This window comes from Pimephales promelas, chromosome 16, assembly GCF_988280905.1.
Source record: "Pimephales promelas chromosome 16, fPimPro1.hap1.1, whole genome shotgun sequence".
Lineage (NCBI taxonomy): Eukaryota > Metazoa > Chordata > Actinopteri > Cypriniformes > Leuciscidae > Pimephales > Pimephales promelas.
The window spans coordinates 18,135,565-18,156,088 of NC_142784.1; the positions used below are offsets into that span (position 1 = coordinate 18,135,565).

A 20,524-nucleotide genomic window follows, 5' to 3' on the forward strand; every position below is an offset into this window, starting at 1 on the left:
AATCAAATTACTTTGACATGCGGAAAAGACGGTGACACCCAGTAAACCCTCTCACCGCTTATTGTAAACTGCGGTTGGACCGATTTGACAGGCCTTGCACAGTATATAGAGATTATTTCAAAAAGTTTGAAAGTATAGTTACTGTTTTTTTTAATTTTGGCCAAAGCATGAAACAGCACTCTTTCTTCCAACAGTCATTTTACATTTGGTAGACACTTTCTCCAAAGCAACATTGCTTTTCAGGGTACACAATTTTTACAGTCTTATCCTTCTTTGCTTTCCTTGAGAATTGAACCCATGACCTTGGAGTTGCAAGCACCAATGCTCTACTTTTTGAGCCACAGGAAAACTGTGAATTTTCACTGAAAGTTATGCCCTGAAACTATAAAAGTTATAGTAATGATGCATGCACACACACACAAAGTGAAAGTGAAACTAAACAAACCATTTACAGGAAGTGTCAGTGTGTGTAAACAGAAAATCATGTGAAAAATTCATGTTTTTAGCTGAGGTCTCTGAGGCCCTCCAGGAGAGTGTTACATTTTTCATGAATTATATTTTATTTGATTAAATAAAATCTGAATGAAACATTATTGATATTTGTTTATATAAGTATAGGAAAAGTCAAAGAATCAACCTGAAAAATTTAGTGGATTTTGTATTTTAGGCTTAGTGCATTTTCTTGTGATTAAAAATGTCTATATACTATAGACACAAATAACAGATGTTTAAAGAGTTTTATTGGACTTGTTGGCATAAACAGTGACATAAGTAAATTTTACAGATATTTTACATTTTTGAAATTTTCCTGCGAATGAGTTTTATAAGATTACTTCGTAATTCATGACTGTTCAATCCATAAACTATTGGATTCAGAAGTGGAGGCACTAGAAAAATGAGCATTCCCATAATCTTTTGCACATCTGGATTTACGTTTTTGAACCTGTGTGACAAGATGTAGAAAGTTCCAGTAACCTCATATATGATAAAAATGGACAGCTGAGCAACACAAGTGTTGATGGCTTTGCTCTTTACATCAGACCTACTCATGAACAAGCAGGTAATCAAAATCTTCACATAGGAAAATACTTGAATGGAAATAGTAATTATCTGCATCATGGCTGTGTTGAACAAGCCTATGATATTATTAATTGTGGTATTGTCACAGGTCAGCTTAAGAAGAGAGGGATTGTCACAAAACACATTAAAAATTATAGATCTGCATCTGGAATACTTGCCCTGCAAAGAAAACAGCAACACAATGAAAAAAAGGTCAAGGCCCCATACAAAAGAAACAATTACCATGACAAACCTTGGTGTCATGAGAGCATTGTATCGCAGAGGCATACAAATAGCAATATAGCGATCAAAAGCCATGGCAGCCAGAATGAACAAAACACCACCCCCATACATGTGGAGCAGAAAACCCTGGAGCACACAGAGGGGATAGTATGTAGTATTGCTTTCCGTCACAATGTCAGAAAGAACCTTTGGAAGCATGGAAGTGATTCCAACAAAGTCATTCAGTGGAAGACTGAACATAATATAGTACATTGGCTTATGGAGACTTTGTGTCATAATGATGAGGAGCAACAGGGTCAAATTACAAAAGGCACTGAAAATGTAGATAAAGACGCCAAAGAGAAATATGGGATATTTTGTTCCAATAGGGATGGAAAATGAATCGAGGGTTAGCTCAAAACTGACTATGATGGATAAGTTCTCCATTGTGACTCTGGAATCTGTGGAAAATAAGAGAAAATTAGTACTTTGACATTCATTTCATTAAATCCCCAAATTGACCCTTTATGAAATGAAAAACAAACATTAAAGCATTTGTCAGTAATGTATGTCAGTCACTTACTTCATGCACCCTTGATTATTATCTCTCAATTATAAAAAGACACTACAGTATCATGTCATCTACAAGGTCAAATTGAAATGCTTGTTTCTTATATAGACAGTCATCTTAGTGACATCATGCACATTTATAACCCCTGAAGACAAATAATGTGAAAATGCAAAAGACTTTTCACAGGCTGGCAGTGTTATGTCTCAGAATCTTACATACTGCACACTTGACACACACATGCATATCACGTATACTAATAAATTCAAGCACAAATAAATAAATAAATAAATCTGTGTACATCTGAAATGTTGCAGTAACTTACATTAATAATACAAATTATCAGTTGTCAGTTTTGAATTCATGGTAACTAGAAAGGGAGAAAGGGATTATAGGGAGAAATAGAAAGGGATTTTATTGATTCCCAAAAGGGGAAAATGTAGTGATATACGACAGAACGCATAAGACAGACATACTGAGAGCTATGAAAACAAGGCTGCAATATTTAACACTTTTTATATATAGTGCATTAACCCTTAAACACATACCTTGGGTCTTTAGTGACCCGGGACATCATTCTCTTACCTCCTTCAGTCCTCCTCATACATTTTTTTAAAGTTAGACATCAACCTTCAACTTAGTATTCCTCAATCAATGCATTAATTCAATTCAATTCGAGTTTATTTGTATGGCGCTTTTCACAATACCTATTGTTTCAAAGCAGCTTTACAGAAAGTGCATTACAGAAAAGTACATGGAAAATATATTTAGTTAATCATGTAATATTTAGGGCATAACAAATCGCCGGTGTTGAGTCGTCTCTTCACAGGCGTTTAGTCGTCTCATTGCAGATGTTGGGGCATCTGAAGTATCCGTGTGAGGCTGGAGACAAACTGGATACAAACAACCGTTTGAGGCTGGAAACATATGAAATATGATTTTCGAAAGACAAGTTGCGGTCTAATATAACATCCAGGTCGTTTACTGTAGTGGAAAAAGTAACAGAACAACCTTCTATATTAAAGTTGTATTGTAAGTTTTTTTGTTGGTAGTTTTTTGGACCAATAAGTAATACCTCCGTTTTATCTGAATTTTTAATAGCAGGAAATTACGCGTCATACAGCATTTTATATCTTTGAGACACTCTGTCAATTTAGATGAGTTAGTGTTTTCATCTGGTCGTGATGAAATATATAATTGAGTGTCGTCAGCATAACAGTGGAAATTAATTCCATGTTTTCTTATAATATTACCAAGTGGCAGCATATACTGTATATTGAGAATAGCAGAGGGCCTAACACCGACCCTTGTGGTACTCCATAGTCTACTGATGTTATACTGACGCAATTTCATTTCAGGCGTGCGCCCGCTTCCTGTTTATACCCGAGATGCACGCACTAGTTGCCTTTCGCTTCTGAGCCGATCGATTTGATGTCTCTGAAGAGTGCTGTTGTTTACAATGAGTGAGTGTGTCGGTGTTCTTCAGGAAGACTCTCCCAGTGCTGGTGTCCTACAGCACGAGTGCAGCGGTGATCGTGAGCTTTGAGCTCTCAGCTGTTGTTTTAACAGCAACATATTTCTAAGGGTTTGTATGTGTTAACGGCTTGTTAAAGGGCAGAAAAGTCTTGCATCCCTAAACCCCCTCTTGTTCGCCAGCATGGCAGCTGTGTGCAGTTCGAGGACCCGGTCATCCGCCTACTCACGCATCCCTGGCCGTCTCGGGAAGACAGGTAAGTGGCATGCATCACACTCAGACCCTGCTTCGGGCCGAGTCTGGTCCCTGTCCTCCAACTTCCTGCCCCACCACGGGTACGTCTGCCATCACACTCGGTTGCGATTCAGTTTGCTGGCTTCTGCCCTGGCTCAGTGATATTCATCATACCTAAGTGTTGAGCTAAGAAGGTCATAAAGTTAGTGATTTTTATCACACCTACGTGTTGAGCATTGCTCCTTTCTTGTGTGCGCATGTCGCAGTCTTACTGGCAAATGATGCGATGTAGCCAGCCGATATGAAAACCGGTTTCTATAAACCCGTATTTCAGTGTACATTTCATTGTTCATTGTTTCATTGAGTGGTGGGTTATGGCCAGCTTGGACCTGTGTCAACTGAAACGGGCCATTTTTCGAAAGCCTCCTTTCAGTTGCTAACACAGATACATCCTATTCCCTGTTGGTCCATCTGGGCAGGGACTTTCTCGGGGCCACACAGTAACATGCGTCTGCGATTCACTGTCACCTGGCCCTGCTCCAGTTTAGTGAGTTCATTACATGCACATGTTGAGCAGAAATGCTCCTGAAACTCAGTGAAGTTCATCGCACTCAGATATTGGGCAGAAATGCTCATGAAACTCAGTGAAGTTCATCTCACTCAGGTGTTGAGCACAAATGCTCCTCAAGCTCAGTGATCTTCACATGTAGTGTTGAGCAGTGCTCCTGTCTTTTGTGCGCCTGTCGCTTGCACCTACTGTGCCATGTCAGGAGTGGAGGAGGTCTTAATAGAGGTCAGATATTTTCCCTATGGCTGTGTGCCACTGTTGAAGTTGGCTTGTGGAAGATTCTTCATCTCTTCTTGCACAATTAAGGTCCAAGTTATACTTGAGGCCTACAACACTGTAAAAAAATATTGTTGGTTTAACTTAAAAAAGTAAGTAACCTGGGTTGCCTTAAAATTTTAAGTTGATTGAACTGGAAAAAGTGAGTTAATACAATGAAGGAGATTAATTTAATCATCAGAAACTCAAAATAATAAGTTATCTCAACTAAATAAATTATTATAAAGTTGATTTGACAAAAGAAAATATGTTGTGATAACAAATCTTGAAAATATTTTTTTACAGTGAACCCTGTGACCTAGTAAAAAGCCATAACATTACATTAGGACCACTGTTTTGAAAACAGTTACACTGATAAATAGTTCTCTAATAATAGGCTACTTAATTATTTTACACCTGTTACATATGACTAGATCGTAGCTTTTATCCTTTAAAGAGTAACTAAACACTAAACCAACTTTTTTTCAGTTAATGATCTGTAAGAATGGATCTTTATTAATACCTGTCATTGATTCGAGTAACTTTTTTGACATTTGTCTATAAAGTGTTTTATTTCTACAATATATGGTGTAAAAACGTCTTAGTGCTGCCCTCTTCAGGTTGAACGGTGGCTACTGCAGTTGAATTTTCATATTGGATGTTCCACACTTCGTGACGTACGTTTCGTCAAAACCTGTAGGGAGTCAGGAGTTGGAATTGCGAGTATTGAAAACGATCAGGATAGAGTGTTTTAGCATCTATTTCGTCCCCTCTATCTCCGCTGGGGTCTGCCCACTTTTTCAGCATTTTTCAAATATTGCCAGTGGGTGGAGTCAGGCTCTGACCAGGGGTTTAGTTACCCTTTAACCTTTTTTTATACATAGTAACAAAACAAAAGGAAATACGAAGATAAAGCAGGAAGCAGGATGTTGATGATGAATGATGAAAACATGATTGCAAATGTCATAGCCTAGGTCTACTGGTGACCATTTGAAGCAGAATGACAATGATGTAAACAAACAAAAGCAGGATGCAAATGTCCTATTCTGGTAAATGCTTAATCTTCAGAAAGCATAGACTCCAATTAGTTTGGTAAGATTTGATGAAGGTCGGTAAAGACCACAGTAAGTTTGACATTGACAATGTTTATCCATAATGTATCACTACACTGTTGCTACGTCGCTGTACAAAGGCTACATTCGAGGGCTTGGAGCCAGAGAGCCGTAAGTGGCTTTTAACAAACTTTACAGGAGAGACAAAACAAAATTTTGACCACACTTCAATCACCTGTATTATTAACCTTAAACCACAAACATTGCAACCACAGGCATACTTACATGAATAAGTATTTAAGCAAAAAATGTATGGCATATTAACACAATGACAATGTTCTAAAACAAATTTAAAAAGTCAAATATGACAGATACGACTTTTTGTTGCTTTATTCAATAAGGTTTTATCTCAGATAGGTATTTTGGCACCATTGGATAGAGCTCATCGAGACCTTTATTTTGATATAAAGAACTCATATTCGCCCAAAATGCCACTTACGCCCCTCTGGCTCCAAGTCCTTGCATTGTAAACTGAAATTCTGTTGTACTAAAGTTAAGAGGTAGGTAAACTATGAATTCTGTGATAAGGGCTGTGACATGCAGTAAGAAATGTTTAAAGACATGTAGAATATGCGATGATGAAAGGTTAAACTTGAGAGGTGGGTAAACTTGTTTAGGCTGGTCATCATCCTTAGCTTAGCTTAGCTAGCATAGCTAACCTTTCATAGCTTACCTCTGATAGAACAGGTAGTTAAACTGAATCTTTGTAACCTAAATTAGATTGTTTGGTCTGACACGTGGCAGAGATGTTGGCTGGGAAAATATTTAAAATTAAAAAATGTAGGCTACTTTTAACCGGCAGTGCAGGAACATGACTGGTCCACAAGGCTGTGCTGGTTGCAAGGCTGCCAACTCACACAATTGACCCAAATCTCACACTCTCACGCCACACCCTCGATTTCTCACGCTAAAGTCTCAACCCGGTCAGTCAAATGCCTGAAAAGGATTGTATCTATATATCTACCTGTTGAGCCACTCGTGATCAACTAGTTATACCACAAATTAGTTAAAATATCCTGTAATCTATAGCGAGCGTGCATGCGAGACAGATTTGTGCTCCAAACCATGTGTGCGAGCACGGCACAGAGGTGAGAGACCTTACGTGTGCCCGCCAAGCTAAACTCAAAAGTTGGCAGCTATGTGGTTCCATTCCAAGAACAGGTCGTGAGGTTTCTCATTCTTGGCCTGAGACCGGTACACCTTTGCCTCGATTGTTGTTATATTCCTGTCTTTGCTTATTTTAACATTTTGGACATATCACTCCACTGCATTTTGCACCCCTTTCTATCATGCCCTGGGGGATATGTCTGCTCCAAAACCTATAATTAATTGCAAATATACCAATATATATGGAGCTCAACCCAGCCATGGCTATGTGTCTGGTTCTCAATAGTTTGATGGGCGTAGTAACAATAAATAAGGGGTTGTGGGTTTTGCGAATGGTCAATTATGTATGTAAATGTTATAATGCATTGAAAATATAATGATATCTGTGTAATATACAGCAAATAGCCTAAACTTAAAATAAAATACTTAACTCTTTTAATGGCCATCACTCTACAATAACTGCCTAAATTAATTCCTATTGTTCAAATGTAAAAATACAATTACTCAAAAAATAAAAAAAATATTGATAAGGTATCCACTTTAACTTAATCAGTACATTGTATTTTAAGAATACTGAATCTGAATAATAAACCAAATCTGAATAATATAACAATACTCACCCTGGCATATATTTATTGGGCCATTGGGACTTTTGGTCAGACCATTTCATCATCTTGAAACATCTAATTAATGAGACCTATGGGAAATGTCATCCAGTTTTGTTTATCACATTATAAACCCTTGATACAACTCTTAAATACTTCAAGTACTCGCCAATTATCCATATCCCTAATAGCAAACAATGTTGCTAATAAAACTTTGGGGATTTGTGTCACAGAGCCTACTGAAAAATATTCTAAACCATTTTTGAATCATAACAATTTCTTAAACAACTAAACCTTATTTACCAAGGGAACAGTTTTTGCACTTTTGCTTTCAAGAAATATTCCCATCATGAACTAAAACATGTTATTGTCAGATATCAGGCTTTACGTCACAAATGTCTGCATCCTGTTGTTTGTACTGAGAACGCGTAACATGAACAAATTAAGCGTGAGTCACTGAACAACTTCAATTATAAATCTGTATCATTATAATCCCCATTATACACTTAAAATTAAGGTTCCAAAGTAGGCCGTAAAATAAACATTTTGGGTTCCACAAAAATACCTATAATAGCCTATCTTTATAATGTAAATAACATTTTTCCACTGTAAAGAACCTTTTGTGCGATTCAAAAGTTACATGGATGTTAAAGGTTTCGTAGATGCTAATAAAGAACCTTATTTGTAAAAGTGTATTGCAAATCATGGAGGTCCCCTTTACATAACAGGCTAATTTATTAATTAGCACATTAGCGCAGAGTTCATTGACCTTGATTTGTATGAAGCTAGAATGGTGTCTTTATTACATGCTAGAAAATAAATGATCTGAGAGAAAGAAAATAAGTTTCAGAGAAAAAGTTATCACACTGGTAGCCAAAAAAGCATTTCATGATAGAAAAAAATATATATTTTAGAGAAAAAGTTGTAAAAAATAATATTTGAGACTAAATAAGTTGTATTTTTATAACATGTTTGCAGCGTTGAGCAATGTAGCCAATCACAGACATATGTGTTGATTTCTTAAACGCAATTGCCAATCAGAAGCACTTACGATAGATTCCCCTCACCGCACAAAACTGACTTTTTGTTCAGTGCTGAATTTTGTATGCTGGCAAATCCTCTAATTATAACAAATTAGATATTATGAAAGATTAATTGATAATAACAGAGATGTGTAAGATCGCAATGAACTGTTAACTTTTTAGGAATTATTATGGGAGCGCTCTTTGCGCGCATTCAGTCAGGCCAAATCATGCACGCAGTAGCATGCTTGTTAATGCTTTAATAACAAATAATTTATCAGGGGCATTTATGCTGATGTGTATGGTGGCGACACATAGGCTAACTTGAAAGTATTTGGATGTACAGGAAAAAAAAAGTCTATTTGCGGGCGGGAGCTGGACAAAACATAAGGCGGGAGAAAGTAACATAGAAAGTAGTTGAGAATGTCAGCTATAATAATGACCCACGTATTAAAAAATTAATACGTTTAAATCGGGCTCGGGCTCATATTTCAGTTAATGTGTCTGGCCGGGCTCGGACACAACGGACTCGGGTAGGGTAGGGCTTGATTTCTGGGCCCAATCTAAGCTCTAAATTGAACATGGACACTCCGATGTTTGGGTAAGATGATCACACACACAACTCGAGGTAGCTGGCTGAGCAAGTTTAGCATTACTGCAAAATTGCACTCATATTCATGAATTAGTGTATAGCTATTATATTATTAGCTTGCTAATCTCTAGTAAAGCTAATCGTTAATTAGCCACAATGCTAGGTAAACTTGAGTTTTAATATTTAATCTTCGGTGATGGTGAACTTGCTCTGCTAGCTACCCATCGAGTTGTGTATGTCATCATCTTACACAAACAGTGGAGTGTCCGTGCTCAACTAAGGCAGAGGCAGCATCTATCTATGTGAACCGAACAATGGTGTAATAATGATTCAGTTCGACGCCCAAGACAAGACGATGCTCACACAACTGGCCAATAGGAAAATGGCCCCGCCCATGAAACAATTTTCACAGTGAAAGTAAAATCCAGACACAAGAGCAAGAAATTGCATCGAGAGCAAAGAAAAGCATTTTGAGAGATACACTTATAGCAAAAAATACATATTTGAGATTTTTTTTCAAAGTACTTTTAAAGGCGATTTTTTTCTCAGAAATACTTTTAACATTTTAAAATGTATATTTTTTATATTCTATGAGAATAAAAACTTTTCAAAAAAAAAAACTTTTTTAGTTTCAAATATTATTATTTTTGCTGTTGGTATGAAAATCTTTTCTCTCATATATATTTTTTCTCATTAAATGCTTTTTTCACATGTAATAAAGACACATATAGCTCCATAGATTTTAGGGTGTCAGATTAGTTAGACTTGTAAAATGTGCAGTATTGAGAAGCACAGGCTTAAACGAATCCAGCTGCCAAAGATTCTCTAGTTTATTTCAATGAAAACACTGACCCTGCTGGGACTAAAGACCAGAGAGGATTCATATTAAGTCTGTGAAACATTGGTCAGGGGACAGCCACTGTGAGCTGATTATGACTAAGGGCCTGAATCGAGTAAGTGAATTAAGCCTCAGGTCACTTTAAATGAATGTAGAACATATTAAGGCCACTTGTGGATTAGAGAGGCCTAAATGGAACCAGGGGTTCAGAGTAACTGAACATTGTCCCTGCTGGTAGAGTTTGTCAATTCACCTACACCAAAATGTGTTTTTACATTGAAAGCATTGAAATTAGCAATATACTTTGATAAAATACTTTTGCATGTTTCATTTACTCATTGTTCTATGGGTTCACAGAAACAAAACAGATATATCTATGTTGTTTCTGTCTGTTGCAGTTCTAATACAGAGTGATCAGTGACAGGTCATGATATCTTTGAGTTCAGAAACATCTTTAGAGCCAATCATCTGACCCATACATATCATGTCACTGATTGCTCTGTATTAGAGCTGCAACAGACAGAAACAACACAGGGTTATACTTTATTTTAAGGTGTCATTGTTACAATGTAATTATATATTTAAGTACTGATCAATAATAAGTATCTACACGTACTTACTATAGGGTTAGTGTAGAGTTAGGATTTGGTTGAGGGTTAGTTGCATGTAATTATGCATAATTTACTATTATTGGTAAGTATGGTAAGTTCATAACATATGTAACAAAGACACCATAAAATAAAGTGTTAAACTTAACATAGGCATATGCTGCATGTGAAACCGTAAACAATTTGAATCTTATTTCTGGAATTCTTATTTCTGGAAGTTATCAAATAATTTCAAATATTGTAGAGGTAAAAGCTTTACAGGGAAAAACAATACATAATTTTCTGTTGTATTATTTTCAGTAGGCCTCTTGAGTGTATTAGTGTCCAGGGAACACATTAATTGGCTCTCTTGGACCTTGACTCAGTCATGTCTGTGTTGTTTTTGTTACTGTATCTGTAAGCAGCGAGATAATTGTCTGTCGTAACTGTTCCATAACAATGACTGTATTTGTTATTTCATACGGACAAACAACTGTAATATAAAAAAAGAAAAGAAAATCAGATTTAATAATCTTAAAAACAATGTATATATTTAACATTGATTGACCTGAAAATGTTTGGCAAACTATTCAAACATGTTTTGTGGAGCATAAAATGAAATACAGAAAAAATGAAATAAAGTGAAGTAAAATAGAGTAAAATAATATGCAGATTGTAAATTATGTAATAATTTGTAATCATTTTTGTTTATTTTAATTTTATTTTTCATTAGATTTTTTTTTAAATAACACGTTGAGTAAACTTTAAGCAACGCGGCTGGATCTCATGTTGTAGAATCCTGGAATCCAGTCATGCAAATGGAATTTACAGTAAGTGTAATATCTGTGCAAAATCATTTTTTATGTGCTTTCAGTAATTGTTGGTTTGGTGTGTTTGAGTTTAAATAGCCTAGGCTACTATTACATAGGAGCCTAAACTCTGAGAAAACGATAACATTAAACGCACCAGAATAAAAAAAAAAATATTAAGAATTCATTTTGTTTGGCTTTTATACAGTATATTTCATGCATTTGCACTTATTTAATTTATATTCATACGAGTCCCTGATTATATGTTGCATATTCTCTTGTTGTTGTCTTTTGGGGTTTTTTAAAGATAAACCATCAGTTTTTGGAAAATAATTTATAATAAATAAAGGAGGACTATGTCAAAGGATTTGTATTTGCACACTTCCTGCTACCAGCAGGTGGCGCTATTGCTATAATCAAATATGAGCATGGTCATGTGTTCAGGACAGGACTCTTATCAAACATGTGAAGTTTGGGGCAGATCGGACATTGTATGCCTGAGTTACTGCAGGCTGTCTGTGGTTGCCTAGCAACATCGGAACTGCAAGCAATATTGAACTATATGACATATTCATTCACAAATCACCAAAAGGCTGAAATTGGGTGTACATTTGTCAGGCCGCCAAGGGCACACTCTTCAACGAAAACTCAAGATGTTCGCAATTTAACATCGCAAAGGCCTTAAGATTACACTCACCAAATTTAAAGAGGATCAGATCAAAACTGTAGTTTTGTTAAAGTACAACATCAGGAAATTATGAAAAATGCACAAAATCTAGGAGGAAGTTCAAAATACCTGACTTCCTATTGTGTTTAGGGCTATGCTCCAAGAGACTTTTTTGCAGGTATTGTGTCATTACATGTATTTATCAAATGTCATACCTGTACATGAAACGTAGAGCCGGGGCAAAATTAGGCGACAATAATTTAAAGAATTTGCCCCCCCTGGGGAGTGGCCACTCAGGGTGCAGTGAGGTGGGGGAGTGGCCACTCAGGGTGCAGTGTGGAGGGGAGTGGCTACTCAGGGTGCAGTGTGGAGGAGGAATGGCCCCTCAGTGTGCAGTGTAAGAGGGGGAGTGGCCACTCAGGGTGCAGTGTGGAGGGGGAGTGACTACTCAGGATGTAGTGAGGAGGGGGAGTGGCTACTCAGGATGTAGTGAGGAGGGGAGTGGCTACTCAGGGTGCAGTGTGGAGGAGGAATGGCCCCTCAGTGTGCAGTGTAAGAGGGGGAGTGGCCACTCAGGGTGCAGTGTGGAGGGGGAGTGACTACTCAGGATGTAGTGAGGAGGGGGAGTGGCTACTCGGGGTGCAGTGTGGAGGGAGAATGGCCCCTCAGTGTGCAGTGTAAGAGGGGGAGTGGCCACTCAGGGTCCAGTGTAAGAGGGGGAGTGGCCACTCAGGGTGCAGCGAGGTGGGGGAGTGGCCACTCAGCGTGCCGTGTAAGAGGGGGAGTGGCCACACAGGGTGCTGTGATGTGGGGGAGTGGCTACTCAGTGTGCAGCAAGACACCTGTCAAGTTTGAAATACATCGACTAACAGTTTGAGAGATATGCGATTAACAGACAGACACACACACAGACAGACAGACAGATGTTTCTGTAATTTATAGATAGATAGATAGATAGATAGATAGATAGATAGATAGATAGATAGATAGATAGATAGATAGATAGATAGATAGATAGATAGATAGATAGATAGATAGATAGATAGATAGATAGATGTGACGTGTGGGTCAGAATATGAAAAGGAGAAAAACTGAAATGTGATTCCTGTGATATTGATTAACTACATATTAAAATGATATAAATATATACATTTTCTAACCCCCATATCTTGAATTTTGTGATCATGCATTCACATGCATTCATAAATACATTTTAGGGTCTTGATGTTTGCCAATAATATGAAATATTTAATCCGGAATGGACAAAACAAATGATAATGAATGAACCCAAAATGTTCCATATAGAACCTTTTTCCTGGTTTCAAAGAAGGGTCCTTATTATTGAACCCTTAAAAAGGGTTCTGTATAACCTTTTAGGGGTTCCAAATACGTAGAATTTATACTGATAGAATCCTTTAAGGTTCTATATAGAACCTTTTCTTCTAAGAATGTATCACTTCCAAATTACAGTAGTTATGGGGTGAATGCAGTATAAGCTTGTTTAAGTTCAGGTAGAACTATGGCTGTTATTTCGGTTGTGGACCTCAGTGAACGTCTGACTAACTCTGAAAAAAGATTTTCTCAAAAAAAACCTATATTGATATATGTGACTTAATAAGTATTACTGAGACAATTCTATGGGGCGGGGGGGTGGGGGGGGGGGCGTAATATCTGACATTGAATATCTGACACTGAACAATGTCCAACAGCAATGAGATGAGTGGACTCGTACTTATTCATCAGCGGCCTCTACTGGCAGTAGTTTACTATTACAAGTTAGTTTCTTTTGACTGGTTAGGCCTACTGGTAGTAATGGTTTTGGTTGCACCCTTTTTTTCTTGCCTGCTAATATAAATTTCATGAGCTTTATAACTTTTTTGTGATTAACTTAAACACTGACACTACAATAACAGCTTGTTGGATATTGTTGGTTATATAATTAATTTTACTGGTAGGTTTAATCTTCAGAAGTTGTTTAGACTTTATCAACATGCTTTTTCTGTGTGCCATGCCTTGAACACTTGTTGTCGCTACTAGGCTGCAACTTTAAGAAACAGGTAATGGCCACTTCGTAACCTGATCAGAGGCTTTAATAAATGATGGAGCAGTATCTGGGTTCACTATTGCCACGGTTGTTGCTGTTTGCATTTCCAAGGACAGAACACCGCTGAACAAAGATAAACAAGCTAAAAGCACTTCTGTACAGCATTCTGCAATCCATTAACCAGAGGATGAATCCTGAGTAGTAAGTAGTTGTTTCTTTTAAAGAATGTTGCTAACGGTCAACAGACTTTCTTCAATTACAACAATGACTATAGAAGAATAATGGCCTCTATCTGCCTTTAATGCCAGTACAGTATCTATTGTGCCCATAATGAATGAGTAAATGCAGCTTGCATTGAGCATGAACACCAGTAGAGTAACAATTTTAATAATATGATTGGGTTTTTTTGTTTTTTTCAGTGACTACCTGTTCAAATTGCTGCTGATTGGGGACTCTGGTGTGGGAAAGTCATGTTTACTCCTACGGTTTGCTGTAAGCAAAATCATTTTTTCAGTGATTGGTGTCATTCAATCATTCAATTACACCAGTTCACCGCAAAATCTAAATTCTATGTTATTTACTCATGGCATTTCAAATCTATAGTCTTTTTTTTTTCATTTAAAGCATAATGAGTTGATTCTTCTGTTGATGAAACACATTTATTTCACCAGGATGACACCTATACAGAGAGCTACATCAGCACTATTGGGGTTGATTTCAAGATCAGAACTATTGAAATGGAGGGGAAGACTGTTAAACTGCAGATTGTGAGTATAGAAATGTATTTAAATTCATATTCAAGTTTGCTTTTTTAGTTTGTTTGATCCAGTTATTAGTTCTGTTTTAAACAAACCCCTTTGGAACAGAAAAATTTTAAATCTAATCATCATCATATAGTGACAATAATTGATCATTTGCCAATTATTTTTTACTGAAATGACTATCCAATCACTTGGGTTGATCCCATTAGAGCAGGGTTCACCAAACCTTTTTCTAAATACCACAGATATTTCATTTATTTTTTTTCAAATAAAAATAACAACAAAGCTTTTAAGGTAAGAAACATCTAGTTGAGGTGATTGACACTGGCAAAGGTGAGAAAAAATTCTAAATTATAGGTAGGCCTGTTGATATTAATAATAATAACAATTGTGTGCAGCACATGCAAAATAAATTAATTAATTATTAAAAAATGGCTTTCAAACGATTAATCACATCCAAAATAAAAGGTTGTGTTTATATGTGGGTGCACTGTGTATAATTATTTTATATATAAATACACGCACATGCTTGTATATATTTAAGAAATATTTGCATGTATATTTATATATAATTTATATCATATATAAATATAAATATTTTATATATAAATAATACGTTTTTCTTAAATATACATGCATGTATGTGTATTTTTATATATACAAAATAATTATATACAGCATATATTATGTAAACACAAACTTTTATTTTGGATGCGATTAATCGCGATTAATCGTTTGACAGCCCAAAAAAAAAAAACACTACAATTATAATAACATGAGTAATAGAACAAAAAGCAATTTAAAAAAAATAGGCCATGACGACTTTTGGGGATTGCCTCATTGGGCCGGTTCAGGTTGTGGGGGGCTGCGGGGCTGGATGGGGGGCAGTCAAAGGGGGATGGCAGGCCGTAGTTTGGTGACCAATGCATTAGAGCAAATCCTAAATGCCTGCATGAGGATTGTCATCTCATCAAAGTTTTGCAAACAATATTTTGCTTTTTTTTCGTCCTGAAGTGGGATACAGCAGGGCAAGAGCGATTTCGAACAATAACATCCAGCTATTATCGAGGGGCTCATGGGATTATAATTGTCTATGATGTCACTGAGCAGGTAATACTTTTGAATATTACAGAAGGTTTATTATTTTAGCATTTTGTCTGTAGAGAAATGCTTAATAATAATAATTAACAAAATACTTTGTTTATACAGGAGTCTTTCAACAATGTGAAGCAATGGTTAGAAGAAATTGATCGCTATGCATGTGAAAATGTCTCCAAGTTGCTAGTCGGTAACAAGTGTGACCTTTCCTCAAAAAAGGTGGTAGACTTTACCACAGCAAAGGTAAGCTCTCTGCTTACACAAATTCATGCTGAGGTCTGTTCTAAATGTATATATATTACATTTAATTTGTACTTTTCAGGAATTTGCTGAGTCACTCAAAATTCCATTCTTGGAGACAAGTGCCAAGAATGCAAACAACGTAGAGAAGGCATTTTTAACAATGGCCTCTGAAATCCAGAAGAGGGTCGGGACAGAGCGTGTTCAGAATGAAACTGTCAAAATGGGATCCAAAATAAACAGTGCCCCCCTATGGCCAGGTGGAGAGAAGTCAGCTGAGGAGGTCAGCTCTTGTTGCTAGTACTCAATATCATTAAAATTCAGGGTAATATGAAAATCCATATTTTTTTTTGTTTATTGTTCTGTGTTTTTGTTCCCCCTTTACTTTCTTTTTCATTTTAAATGTAAAATAAGCTGTTGACTTTATGTTTCCACATCCCAATACGCTAATGAAGATGCATTTGGAAATGTTTCTGGAAATCATTTTCTGATCATCCATGCATTGTTTTAGGTTAAATGCTCTTTCATCCTTTTGGTGATGGAAAAAAAACCTATAAATATACACTACTTTCAAAAGTTGGGGGTCTTTAAGATTATTACATGTTTTTGAAAGAAGCTTCTTATGCTTATAAGGCTGTATTCATTTGATAAAAACAGTAAAATCAGTAATATAATGAAATGGTATTACAATTTAAAATTTTACACTTTAATATATATATATATATATATATATATATATATATATATATAATTTGTGGAAACCGTGATAGTTTTTTTTCAGTATTCTTTGATAAATTGGAAGTTTGAAAGAACACCATTAATTTAAAAATTGTTTTTGTTTTATAAAATAATAGACGTTTTTGTTTTTGCCTCTTTTGATGAGTATGGATGAATAAAAGTATTAATTTTTTAAATCTTACTGACCCCAAACTTTAGCATGTTTGCATTGTAGTGTATAAATGTCTGATACTATCAACATTTTTTTTTAAATAAAACAGTACTATGAAATATAAGAGAAGTTCAGCTTAAAATATATTTACTTTTCATTTTCTAAAAAAATAAAAATTAATTTCTCTTTTTCTTAGTATAGACCATTTCACAAGATGTAAACAACACTGGTCCAGAAGCACTTCCTGTTTCAGTTTGTAACCGTTTTCTTTATTTCACATGTAAATAAAACATCTTAAAGATGTTTGTTTAACTTTTTAATTCAGTTTTAATGTTCTGTTGGTTGTATTTTATCCCAGCTTTTATGTAGTGTTAAAAACCTGAAACAGGAAGTGCTTCTGGACCAGTGTTGTTTACATCTTGTGAAATGGTCTATAGAAGCACCTTCTGATTGTATTGAGCTTCATTTACATATGGTAATCAAGCAATTCTGCACTCTCACTGTGCAGTGCATATACAGAAGCTTTTGCACTGCAAGCGAAATGAACACTCACATCAACCATGTGCTAATTATTACATGTGCAGATATAGCTCTGGTCCAAGAGTTGTTGTGCATGGCAATACACCTGTCTCAGAATCTAAAAGAAAATAAACAATAAATCATGGATCATTATTTCATGGATCGCATTAATGAAATAACAGTCAAGTATTCACACAATTAAGTAGATAATGTACATTTATAATTTGATGATCAAATTCTGACATTTTGAAGTATAATATTCATTTTTATGACATTTCAAAGTTTTTGAAAGGTGCTTATCTTGATTTAAAATTAATTGCTCTAAAAGGGTGGAATTGTTGTAGGTCAAGCATTTAAAGCATTTGAATCAAACACCAAATGGCACAGAACATAACAACACAACAACAATTCTGCTTAGCAGACAACAGATATTTCATCACTGAAAAGTCATTTTTTATACATCCTGAGCTTCAAACTGATTCCTGCCTGGGTTACTACACTTTTATAAAAAAATAAATAAATACAAATTTTAAAAAAGGATGTCCTAAAATGAGTAGAACACCTAAAAAAAAAAACAATGCAGAAAATGTCCTCATAACAGTACGTCAGGCTTAATTTTTACAGACTTTTCATAGTGTGCAAGTAATAGATCATTGTATGTTGCTCTTATGTTTATGATAAATAAATGTAACTTTATTTTTCAAATTAAAATGTGAGCACTTTCGTTCTGTTTTCTGCTGATTTCAGCATATAACGCCCTTAACGTTTACTTTCATTGTTTCTTTGGGGACGCAGCACCACCGCATGCATTGTAAAAGCTGTACCTTATTCAAATGGCCCCCAAAATAGATAAAACAGGCCTCTGAATCATGAAATGTACAACTAGCTTATGTGACGAGAATTTAAAACCATCAGTACACATTACAACCAGGACTTTTTGCCAGTGAATCTAGCCATATTGGCCAATTTCAGCCTCATGCGTTCCCTCTCCTCTGGGTTTCTCTTTGAGGTGCACTCAAGTGTAGAGTCGGTCTCGAACGAGATGGCTGGGCCGTGTGAAAGCAAAGCCGTCCCCGTCTTCTCCTGAGACAGGGTGGTTGTTGGTGACTGCAGGACCAGCCTGCTCCTCATCGAGTGTCTGAGGCGTAGCAATAAAGGTTTGTGTTGAGGGTACAGCTCCTTCTCTGGCTTGCAGCACAGAAAGCAGGCGGCACACAACATGCGGAAAATGTAGATCCAGCCGAGGTAGTGAAGCTCCACAATGTTCAAGAGGAAACAACCCAGGCTGATACTAAACATAAAATTAAGGAAAATAGTCTTTTCGGTGGCTCGAGACACAAAACAATCAGTCCGTGTAGGGCAAGGGTATGTTTCACAGCGGAACAAATGAGGCACCTCAAATCCGAACAGGTAGTACTGACCAACGAGAAACGTGATCTCAAGGACGGAGCGAATCAGGACATGAACAATATAGATGAGGAGAACCTGACTGGAGAGTGTGGTTGGGTCCTTGCTGACCTCACCGAAATCATCCTGCAGTAGACTTTGCTCCACACTTTCCTCATCCTGACCAGCCCATTCTTCTCCCCGGGGTCCATATGCCAGTTTGACACTCTTGTCTTCCGGCCGCCCAGGGTGCTTGGCCTCCGCCTGGACCTTCTCCGTCTCCAGCTTCTCGTCTTTGGTGATTTTGTGCAGCACGTAGATGATGTAGAAGATGGAGGGCGTTGAGACCAGCACAATTTGGAAGACCCAAAAGCGCAAATGTGAGACGGGGGCGAAAGTGTCATAGCAGACGTTGTTGCAACCAGGCTGCAGTGTATTGCAGGTGAACTTGGACTGCTCGTCACTGTACACGGCATCTCCCACCAGGGTCACCAGCAGTATGCGAAAGATCAGGAGCACAGTCAGCCAGATCTTACCGATGACCGTCGAATGATTCTGAACCTCTGTTAGAAAGCGGCCCAGAATAGACCAGTCCCCCATTTTTTAATCTGGAGAAAATTAGGAAACAGTGAAAAAGGCAGATACTGTGTCTTCTAATATATATTAAGTACAATTATTTTTTCTTAAGGAAGTCAAATAATCTACTGTTTATGCAAATTATTACAATTTTTCAGAAACTTTTGGTTGGTGATGCCCAACATGTTGATATTTGTATTTCTTCATCATGCATATATATATATATATATATATATATATATATATATATATTTGTAATTTATCTCTTTGCATTGTTATATAATTCAGGTCAATCAATGTGCATAAAATGGCTCACTCATTTAGTGAAATTTTACAAAATCTTGACCATTACATTGATGCACATACTAAAATAGACAAGAAAAATCACTTACCTTTGGTTAATTTGTGTTTTTTCCATACAACTTTGACAAAATGAGCAATTTCATTGCTACATTTGAAAAAGGGCTGTTTGTCACTGGGAAAGGACCTCAATGTGAGAGCTGGGTGAAATGGGCTGACCACAGGCATCCATCCAAAACCCTCATTGTACTGTATTCAGACAAAGCGTCCCAATGTACAATGTCACAAAGATTTCAAAATACAATGGGATGCAACATCTATGAATGTCCCTGAACAGTCAAACAAATTGTTTAAAAGAACCTGCTGGAAAGGGCAAACAATGCTAATTCATGAGAGATTTTGTCATACCTGCTCTGAACATGTGAAAGCTGATGAAATATTGTTCTTCTGCACGATAAATCGTTAAACACGCATGCTATAATATGAAATTATTCAAATGTAAAGTAAGTACTGATCTATTACACTCATCTTTTCATATTGAATTATAGAGTCAACTCTGGCTCATATAATGTTGAAATGTATTATAAACACAACATAACGTTTCACCAATTGGGTTTCTGTGCTAGAGGATGGAAATACTATTATAGCAAATAAATACTGCAATACAGCAAGACAGACAGATGCACCATCTGCCCGAGTCACAATATCTGCCTTGATTACTCCATACATATTATTTTGCATTTGTTTCTTTCACTCCATGCAAACCAAAACAGAATGTATTATTTGTAGTACTTTGAGTATTTCTTACTATATTTGTCTGGTTCAGCATTTATAGAGAACAACAGGGTTTGATTTTTTTTTTGATACATTCATAATAATTTAAAACAAAATTAACAACTTTTATAAAATAAAAAATCACACAAATATGTTGCTTTATCAATGTTCAATAAGGTCTTCCTTTAGCACCATTGTAAAATTTAACTAATTTCATA

General features: G+C 36.3%; 3 protein-coding genes across 4 annotated transcripts; 1 reads left to right on the forward strand and 2 right to left on the reverse strand.

Annotated features, from left to right (window-relative positions):
* Positions 1-789: 789 nt before the first annotated feature.
* LOC120478473 (olfactory receptor 8D1-like) lies at positions 790-1,728 on the reverse strand. Its single transcript, XM_039670374.2, has one exon. It carries the CDS (start codon positions 1,726-1,728, stop codon positions 790-792), a length of 939 nt encoding a protein of 312 aa, XP_039526308.1.
* Positions 1,729-5,819: 4,091 nt separating this feature from the next.
* On the forward strand, positions 5,820-16,953 carry LOC120478467 (ras-related protein ORAB-1). Of its 2 annotated transcripts, none has more exons than XM_039670366.2 (7): positions 5,820-5,992; positions 13,757-13,964; positions 14,183-14,255; positions 14,435-14,530; positions 15,539-15,634; positions 15,734-15,865; positions 15,945-16,953. In XM_039670366.2, exons 2-7 carry the CDS (start codon positions 13,951-13,953, stop codon positions 16,161-16,163), a joined length of 630 nt encoding a protein of 209 aa, XP_039526300.1. In that variant the 5' UTR covers positions 5,820-5,992; positions 13,757-13,950; the 3' UTR covers positions 16,164-16,953. The 2 variants fall into 2 exon arrangements, with proteins under 2 accessions (XP_039526300.1, XP_088977254.1); XM_089121128.1 differs by having other exon boundaries at positions 5,974-5,992; positions 13,875-13,964.
* Positions 16,954-18,191: 1,238 nt separating this feature from the next.
* Positions 18,192-19,256, reverse strand: LOC120478465 (gap junction delta-2 protein). Its single transcript, XM_039670365.2, has one exon. It carries the CDS (start codon positions 19,254-19,256, stop codon positions 18,192-18,194), a length of 1,065 nt encoding a protein of 354 aa, XP_039526299.2.
* Positions 19,257-20,524: the final 1,268 nt, after the last annotated feature.